This window comes from Ceratosolen solmsi, unplaced genomic scaffold, assembly GCF_000503995.2.
Source record: "Ceratosolen solmsi marchali unplaced genomic scaffold, CerSol_1.0 scaffold6, whole genome shotgun sequence".
In the NCBI taxonomy this organism is placed as follows: Eukaryota; Metazoa; Arthropoda; class Insecta; order Hymenoptera; family Agaonidae; genus Ceratosolen; species Ceratosolen solmsi.
This window is the reverse complement of record NW_011948414.1, coordinates 622,335-632,620: the sequence shown is the minus strand read 5'-3', so window position 1 is coordinate 632,620 and position 10,286 is coordinate 622,335. Positions and strand designations below refer to the sequence as shown.

At 33.5% G+C, this 10,286-nt stretch overlaps 1 protein-coding gene across 1 annotated transcript in view; it reads left to right on the top strand.

Annotated features, from left to right (window-relative positions):
* Positions 1-1,598: 1,598 nt before the first annotated feature.
* The window catches only part of Atf3 (Activating transcription factor 3), a 9,300-nt gene continuing 612 nt past the window's right edge, over positions 1,599-10,286 (top strand). The window contains exons 1-5 of the mRNA XM_011506556.1: positions 1,599-1,902; positions 3,958-4,094; positions 6,085-6,087; positions 8,263-8,506; positions 10,284-10,286. The exon at positions 10,284-10,286 is cut by the window's right edge and continues 612 nt beyond it. Of these exons, the coding sequence (XP_011504858.1) occupies positions 1,662-1,902; positions 3,958-4,094; positions 6,085-6,087; positions 8,263-8,506; positions 10,284-10,286 (628 nt within the window). The 5' untranslated portion in view covers positions 1,599-1,661. The remainder of the gene's footprint in view (positions 1,903-3,957; positions 4,095-6,084; positions 6,088-8,262; positions 8,507-10,283) is intronic.

The following is a 10,286-nucleotide window of genomic DNA, read 5'->3' as shown; positions in this document are numbered from 1 at the left end:
AAAAGTAAGTCGGTAACAAGATACAAACGCATTAACGATTCTGCTAAGGCTCGAACGAGGATAAATTATCGCTCAATTGGCATTTTAATTGTCGTGTCAGTAGTAGCTATGCACTCTTATTATCACTCGTCCTAGTGTCGAGGAATTCCGTGTCTTTGTAATAAAGCCAACAAAGCGTGTCACATTATAATAACCAACGACTACTCGTACGTACGAGCAGCTGAAAGTCCAGTAAAACACAAAGACTAACCCGGGAATATCCTAAGGCGTTGCTCCTTTATTACCTAAAATCTTGCCGACGTTTTGGCATTCTAACGTCCGAGCAGCGCGTACGACTCGGAACTTTCGAAAAAGCAACGAGGCGCGAACGAATGCATCTCGCGGCCAGCATTCAGCATCGAGTAGGGAAGTACTCCCACGGGATCCTCTCCCGCGTATTTATTTATAAAGCGATCGATATAAAGAAACGTCGGCCGCGAGGAGGGGACAAAAAAACATGCCTAGCGGGACTCGTCAACGGCGAATTGGGTCAGTCGCGCGAGTCCTTTGTTTAATTCCGACGTCGGCGCGCGTTCCCTATTATTTAATCATTCCATGCGAGGATGAATAATAATCGCTCGCTCATCGGACGATCCTAATGGGAAATTGGAAAGTCGAGGGGTCCTAGTGTATGAAAGATGGCTCGCTCGAGTCACGGCGGCACTCGGCCTCCCTTCCAGTCTCGCATTTCAGTGTGTTTATTGGTTTAATAAGCTGAAATGAAGCGTGGGATGCGCCGAGTCCATCGCTTTAACGTGAATTCACTCGAGTGACACTCAAATTTTATTGAACTCCTCTACCACGCTCCATACGGCGCTCGAAATCAACCTTAAAAAAAAAGAAAACAGTCACCCGCGCGCTCACACACACGCACACACACGCACACCTTATACGCTTCGCGTTTTAAATCTGCCACTTTGCCGGGACTTCCCTCGGACTTCGGCAACTGATGCTCTTTTACATTTGCGAAGTATGCCACGAATCATTAGAATCCATCTCGCACAGGAGTAGAGTGTATAGGGCATTTCGTGCACGAGGAGTGAAATTTTTAGGCCGCATAATTCTAGCTTTCGTGTATTTAGCGAATTCCCCGGCTTCCGCATAATAGTTCTATGTAATCTCATGGCTTGATAAAAGTCGCCTAGACCCTAATGCACGCAAACACGTAAAAAGCCATGATATTAGGCCCTTTCAACGTCCGCGTCCATAATTTCTCTCTCTCTCTCTCTCTCTCTCTCTCTTTCTCTCTTATCTCTCTGAGACAAATGAGCGATCGTGTATTATCTTACAGGACAGAGTGTCACCTCCCTTTGAGATAACATACGCATTAGTGTTATGTTGCCCTGCACGATCCTTTATTCTCTCTCTCTCTCTCTCTCTCTCTCTCTCTCTCTCTTTCTCTCTCGCTTTCTCTCTCGCTTTCTCTCCACGAGATCCCTGCTTGAATCGAATGAACGATAATCACGCGAACTGCACCGACTCGCAACAATAGGCTTAAGCTATTAAGCGAGCCAAAAGCCCACCGTTAAACACGTAATCTTTCGTATTTTCAGATTCGGAATAAGAGACGCGATTGTGCACTGGCACCGTGGCGTAAGATGCGAGGATAAGCCCCGCTGACGATGTACAACCTTAACATGAACGTGAACCCGAACCCGGGGGCCGCCGCTGGTCTGCTAAGCGTCGCGGCGGCCGAGGCCACGCCCAGGACGCCCGAGATCGTAAACAGCCTTATCGCCATGACGAATCCCTTCGATGGCTTCTCCGCTGGGGAGCGGAGCCGCGACAGAACGGACTCGACGAGCAGCGGCGAGCCCAGTCCGCCCAGCATCCAGCACACCTGCAGCCAGCTCATCAAGGAGGGTGAGTATCTTCCGGAGACTCGATTGTTAGTAGAACAATTATTAGTAAAAGTTTTACGCAACTGACTTTTGCTTTTGAGTATATCGACGCTTGACTTGGTAGGTGGACGTTTCCACGGCAGGCCGACGAATGTTTGGAAGAGATCGTATGCGGGTGAATAAAAATAGATGGATGATGGCTTTTAATTACGCGCGAACGAAGCCAATGACATTGACGTGCAGTTTTAAGCATACGTTCAAAGCTTCGTTGATGGCTACTCACCGTAACCACTCGCGCTCGTGGTGATAAGTGGTGATAGGAGTTTGAAAGTGTGCCTGCGCGAAACCCTATCGTTCTTCCCGATTAACGGCAGCGGAGAGCATTTAGTGCGCCGAAGATCGGGAGCCGAAATAAAAATACACTTGGAGCATTGTGGGAAGAGAATATCGAGTTTCCGGATCGAATGTGCAAACATCTCATTGAATTATCATCGACGACAATATATGACGCACTGCTGACGAGATTCCTTTTTGACTTTTAATTTTTTTTTTTTTTTTTTTTTTTTCGTTTTCTTGTTGGTTTTTCTTTTGTGTTATGAGGAAATCAATGAAAGGCCAGCTTTAATCGCGAGACGATTAATTCGTTTTAATATACATTTTTACGAATATCAACGCACAACTAATTATGTCAGTGAAATTAGTATTTAGCATTAAAATTCGACGGCTTGGCTCGATTCAAAATAATTAAAATATAAAAACAATCTATTTAGATCGATCACGTGCGAATTCATTTTCAAATAACTTTAAATATGTTTGCGTTTTTTTTCTTCAATTTCCGTGCGTGTATAGGTGACTTTTTCTTTTAGCATCTGAGAGGGAAAGAATAGCATTACATAGCGCTTCAACGACAACATTCTCAATCTACTCGATTAAAATAAAAGTCATTGTTCGTATTGTTAAAAATTACTAATAAAAATTATTCGTGAATATTACTAACGCGTAATCGATAATTGGCGTGGTACCGTCAAAACATCCAAACCGTTAATTAATGGCCAAAGGGGTTTCCGTTCAAGACATTACAATTTCCAAAAATAAATATTTTTATTCCAATGCATTAATCGATGCCTCCGGCATTAAATATATTTCTGCGCGAAAGGACAGCCCGTTACTCCTCTCCTGGCTGAAGAATTAACACAGCAAGTTGATTTTTTTTTTTTTTTTTTTTTTTTTTTTTTTTTTTTTAAACCAAATTGCTGCTCCTTCGCCACACACGCTTTTTAAATTACACTCGAATGCATAAAATTTAACCGTAATTTCTCAAACGCATTTAAATAATTTAATCGTCAATATTCAGAATGTTAATACGAATAATTGTCGCTAGAGCTAGAAGCCGATGAGAATATGAGAAAATGAACTTGATATCGATGAAAAAGATCGAGCAAAAAATAAACATAAATTCAGTAAGGCGCTCAAAGCTTTACGATGCAGTCTATTTCGTAAAATTATGTATATGTAATTAGATTAACAATGGAGTAATAATATCCAAATGAACGGCAAAAAGATTTAGCCAGTATACCGGTATTGTTATTTCATTTGAATAGCGACAACGGAGGCACTATCGCGTGAAAAAAGAAAAGACTTCGAATTCATCACACGCACTATCGTGCGAATAGAGAATTATTGTGAAACAAAAGATAAAATGCTAATTACTAAACAAGAGTGGCGAAGAAGAAATGAAGGAGGCGTAGAAACTAGCCCGTGTTATTTTATTTCTATTCATAGCTTGCACGCGCGCACTTACACACGAGCACCAGTGTAATATAAAAAATAAAAACAAGGATAAAAAAAGAAATAAAGAAAACGTCTTTTTTACGTCGCTCGCTTAATCTCCGGTTTATTCATTTTCATGCTAATGCAGCATTGTCGACAGTGCGACATTTGTTACATTAAGCGCATGAATATTCAAAGAAAGGAGATTAGTCGGGGGACGTGCTCGCGCGAGCCAACAATTTTTCCCCGAATTTTCGCTTCCCGATGAAAATCATCCGGGAAAATGATCGGCGCGTCCTGCTTTCAGGGCTCAAGCTTACGCTGCAGACTAAGAGGCGAGCGAACGGCAGCGTCGACGAGTGTAAGAAGAGGACGAGGAAGGAGGATGGGAGTGCCGACGACGAGGAGGACGACGAGTCCAGCAACAGCAAAACTAGCAACGGGGTAAGCGCCTGCCACCGGTGATTTATTATTAAACGCGAAATGCGCCGTTGAAGTTTAACACTCCGTACACACTCTGCAAGCGATTGTTTTTTAATACTCGGCACCTCTTTGTCTTTTCCTCTATGGCTGATTAAGATTTTCCAAATTTATCGCAGCTTCTGGCATTGTCGCTGTACCACGTCTAATTCACTCTGACCACGCTAACTTTCTTTTTTTTTTCTTATGCTTTTATCATTCATTCCTTAATAACTAGAATTATCATCGGGAATATATAGAATTTACATTTCTCGATACACATACATACACACACACACACACACACATATATATATATATATATATATATATATATAATATAGTTATAGACACTTTGTACGTTTCATGATTTTGACGTTCGATAATGTAATACAAAGCGGAAAAAGTCTCGAGGAGTTAAGTGTAATTGTAATTATGCTATTTGCATATTTCGAGCGAATAAAATTTCTAGTCTCTTGCAATTTGCGAGAAGTCAGAAAAAAAAAATTAAGGAAATAGTAATGGCATTCATTACATTTCATCATATAACAAATAAATGTTTATTTGATAATTCAATGGCTTAACTACTCAAGAGTGACTTTAAAAATCGTTTACTCGCTCAAATCATGTTTCATATATAATAATATCGAATACAAACTCATTTTTCATCTATTACATATTATACTTCAATTTATTCGTACTAATTTGTGATTTATGAATGAAAGATGCACTATAATGCATGCAAATAATACATTTTTTTACTCAAATTTTTCCAACATAAAATTATTATGTCGAATGTGTCAAATGTGTCAAATGTGTCAAATGTGTCAAATGTGTGAAATGTGTGAAATGTGTGAAATGTGTGAAATGTGTGAAATTTGTGAAACGTAACGTAATATTAAAAAAGGACGCCACAAATGTCGCATACAAATGTCGACTAACCTTTGACATATCATGTAATGCTGCTTAAAAATATATATAATTGAGCTTAATACTGCTCTATAATAGTGATCGGTACACTTGTGTAGTTATTATTAAATCCAGCATCAATACATTATATATGATGATCTTCTTTCTAAGTTGACCAAACAACTATTATGTATCATATTAAAGAATGTCTTTTAATTTAACAAAAGTTATCTTCAATTTATATTTTTAATTTAAGGTGATTGTTTGTATGACTGAATCTCAATTGTTTGCTTGTTGGGTAAAGATTTTATGAAATGCTGGGTAAATATTTTCCAATTATTCTTTGAATGAAAAATGTATTGTGTTTGAAAAAACTAAATTTTAATTAGTTTGTTTAATCGAGCTTATAGTTTTAAGATATCGAATACAGATAAAATATATGACTTCAATTGTTATATGGAAAAAAAATAAAACTTTTATAATCCTATTTTCATAAACGATTAATCTAATAATTAATATATTAGTAAAAGTATTATTTACAGTAGTGATTAACAAAATTTAAGCATTTTACAAGAGTATTGCAAATATCATTATATATATATATATATATATATATATATATATATATATATATATATATATATATATATATATATATATATATATATATATAAATATGTATTGCCTGGTCTATTTTATACTATAATTTTTACTTGATTGATTGATTGACACTTGATTAATTACATAGTCAGTTCATTAATGTCATTACAAATATGTGCCACGTGCTAAAGTAAAATTAGGGATCAGACATGTTTCAGAATTTGACACAATGTATCCGTTAATTATTAGTATTATTTGTATAATTTTTTTTTTAAAAAAAAAAAAAAAAAAAAAAAAAAAACACTTTATATCCTTATTTAAATAATTTGCAACAAAATCTTTTTTGTGATTAGTCGACTGTTATTCATGCAATTATGATGGCCAAATATTATGTATTATTATTTACGAGATTTTAGTCACCCATCTTGGCTGTTAGATGACACCAAATTCGTTGAAATCTTTTAAGAAGGTACGATTTTTTATATTATTTTGTATGCTTGTGATTCTGTGTGTTTATTTATTTATATTGAGAAAAAAAATTTGTCTGTTCCCTTTATTCATTAATTTAACTTTTATCGAAACAGAATAAATTATGGAACTTAATAGCTCATTTTTTTCAATTTATCGGTACTTCTTACATTATGATAATATCCAAAGATACTTACATTGATATGTATTATGTTTATTTTATGTTGTTTTGTGTTATTTTATTTTATTTTATGTTGCTATTTTGTGCGATTTTGATAAATAATTTTATTATTATAGACTTGAATTATAATAGAATTCAATTACTAAATGTAAATTCATTAAAAATTTTAAATTAGACAATGTTTTTAATAAAATAAATAAACTTTTTATATAATACGAAGTTTCTAAAAATATTGAATATTCTATCTTTTTTTTTTCTTTTTTTTCTTTAACTATATATCTTCCTAATAGTAATTGTCTTGTAGTTATTGAAATGTGATAAAGACGAAAATATCGTAGAGTCGTAACAGAAAAATTACGAAAGAACAAAAACGATTACTAATTAATACAAATATGTAAAATAACATTACCTTGCTCAAGTTGCGGATTATAAAAAATTAATAACATAATAATCGTTTTATAAAATAAAAAAAAAAATTGCACTAACTTTCTAAACTGAATAACAAAGCAAAGGAATTTTGATATGAAGTTGCAAATTGTTTTCCAACTCTATAAGTCGTTTCTTCTCGGATGTTTGCAAAGTATATTGCAAGAGCCAAGATTCTATTGTTTTATTCGACTATTCGTAAATTATTATTTTTACTATTTTTTTTTTTTTTTTTTTAAAGCAAATTTATATTATTATATAATAAATTTATTAGCGCGAATGTCGTTAAGTAGAAAAGCGCTTTTGGCAGATTAATGCCGCCAAGCGTCGGAGATCATGGCGACTCTTTAGAATAAATTTGACTTAAACGTAAAAAAAAAAAAATTAATAATGGTTATGAAATATAATTAATACTACGAGCTATATAAAATTCATTAAATAAATGATTATTTATCATCTATCGATATATTATTTGGGGATAATAATAGATGAAGAATACTTTACAGTCAATCGTAATGTACGCTTACATTAAATGTAAAAAGGAAAAATATCAATAAATAAATATGCACTTTTACGTCAAATAATTGTTCCATATAATCATAATTAACGATGTGCGATCGTTAATTTAATTGAAATTTTTAATCTTAATATACGTCAATCAATACGTTATCCCGTTTGTATTTCAAAATAAAATACAATTTATTGTTTCACATAATAACTTATCGTTTTAATTACTCCTTATTTTAATGATCAAATTTTTATGTAATTCTTATCTTATAATTATTGGATATGTGAATTATCGAAATATGATTTAAATCTTTATAAAACGACTTTTTATCGAATTGTTATAAAGTATTGAAACGAAGATTTTTTTTTTAATTGACAGGGATATTCGTTTGATTTCGGGATGTAGGCAATGTATTGACGATTTATATATTACTGGACTTCGTAATGGGAATATTGTAATATTTTAAAAATATTTAAATTTTTTCAAAACCTTACTTGTGCGTATCGGTATTGCAAGTAACGCGACCATATTATATTACAATCATCATTATCAATTCACGAGATGAATTTTTCCATTAATGCTTTTTATTTATTCAAAGCAGTGCATAATAATTGAATTGTTATCTATAGAAGGCAAATAAATTGCGATTATCATTGGTATGTTACGATGTCTATAAATAATCAAAGTTCATTATTAAGTCCTTGCGTTACATTGCAAATCACACGTGATTGTATTAGCCTCGGGATGTCAGTTAACCCTCAATTCGAATTAGTTTCTTGAAATCATTCGTCCCCTAGTCGCCCTTGTGATAACTAGTAGTCTTGTCGAATACGTCAGGTAGAGATCGACGACTATGGCCCCTTTGTGGCAATCCGGAGACATAAGTTTAATCATAGAACATTGCCAAGCACACCGATATTTAATCAGACTCTAGTGGGTAAACGGGACTCTACATTAAAAGTCCCATTGCATGAACAGCCCAGCACAAGCGCGCCCAGTCCAACATTCGGCTGATGTGAGATTGCGATAACTAAAAGACGAAAACGATGATGATTTGGCAGCTGACCCCGGAGGACGAGGAGCGGAGGCGACGTCGACGAGAACGCAACAAGATCGCGGCTACTAAGTGCCGGCTGAAGAAGCGCGAGAAAACGGTGATCCTGGTACAGGAGTCCGAGACCCTCGAGACCCAGAACCACGAGCTCAAGTCGCAGATCCAGGAGCTGGAGACGCAACGGCGTAGGCTCGTCGACATGCTCAACCTTCACGGACCGACCTGTCTAAAGCAATCGCCACACGCCGTGAGTTCATTTCTAATTATCTAATGCCAAAGCCGAGCAGTTGTATTTGCGGATATTGGGAGGTTTATGAGAGGATAGAGTGTCGATGCCCTTTCCGAGAGCATTCGAGTGATGATTGTCAGTTTACGTTTAAGTTAAGTCGTACTATCCTCGATATGATAATTAGCTCAAGAGTTAATTAACAAATGATAAATTCTTATGATATTCATTTCTAAAGTGAATTATTTGTGTTCTAGTCTAAGCCGATGCGTGTCGATTAAATTTTAAAACTGCAATAACAAGAATATAAATCGCGGCAACAAGACATGTTTTACGTCATACGCGTTCCATAAATATATAAAATATTTCATTTCACGGGCTTCAAAATTTTTAGTTTGTTGCGGTATATCGATGCTTTTCCTTGAACATTTCCAAATTGTTAAGTAAAACAAAAAATAAATAACGTGAGTATCTGAAAATATATTGCATCGGCGTTTAAAATTTAAATTAGGGAATAATAGAAGGATTAATATTTGCTTTTTATATAACATATCGAAGAGTAATTGAGTTAAATATTAATTAGATAAAAATTAAATCAATAATTTCTATAATTTTGCTCGATAAAAATATCAAACAATTATAATAAATCTAATTGTATTTAATCCCCAGGTGAACATTGTTTTAACAATGCCATTAACTCTATGCCATTGCTCTAATTATATATGAGAAAAATTATAAAATCCACCATAATTTTTATCTTCCCATTAACAACCATATTCGGTAAATTTAATTATAAAAATCTAATTAACTTTTACATACTTATAACAGAAATTATTAGAATCTTCCATTATTAACTTTCTTTAGTGACGAAATGCCAAATACAATAATTGCTGTCATAAAAATCTTTAACACATTATATCTTACAATTATACAATAATTAATAAAAAATATTGCGTTATATTTGAAATTAAAAATTTTATCGCAAGGTATAAGCGAAGAAAATTATTTCTGATAATAAAGTAAATTGAACAGTAAGGATATATCAAATTATCAAGAAATTAAAATGATTTGCTTTAACGAAGAAAATTATTAGTAATTTTAAATGATTGAAAAGAAAATGATTGTGCGGAAATAAAAAAGCATCTGGTTATGTATTTATTATTAAGTAAAATAGCAATGTTTGTGGATATCTTGATTCATCAGTTTATAAAAAAATTTTACAAAATACAATCAAAACAGTAAGCTTATCTATATAAACTATAGCCTCTTAATTATTAATTAATTGTTAAATATATATTAAATCCATATAGCTTCATTAAATTACAGCAAAGGCCAGTGTGGATTAAGAATTATTTTAAATTAAGAATATTCATTTAACTATAGCCGTATATTAAATAAATCATTAATCAAAATACAAATTCCCTTAGATATAAAAAAAAATTTTTAATACTAAGTGATTTTATCGTTTGTTGATGTTTCTTAGCCACATGTATGCATCTTAACATCCGTGCATCAGTGTAAATAATACTTTGTTTATAAAAACCTTGACAGTTGTAATTCACGAAAAAAAGCGATACTATTTTATTTTTATTATTCTTATCTTATTGAGCAGACATTCTTATAAATAGGGTTACTAATTTCTTACAAATAAGAAGAAAAAAAAAATTAACAAATAAACATTTTACATTTATATAAGAGTCCGGCACAGCTTCTCCCCATTGAATGTCAATGCAGATCCTCGAAAAAAAACAAAAAAACAAAAAAATAAATGGTACGACCAATAAAATTTCTCTACATTTCAGCAG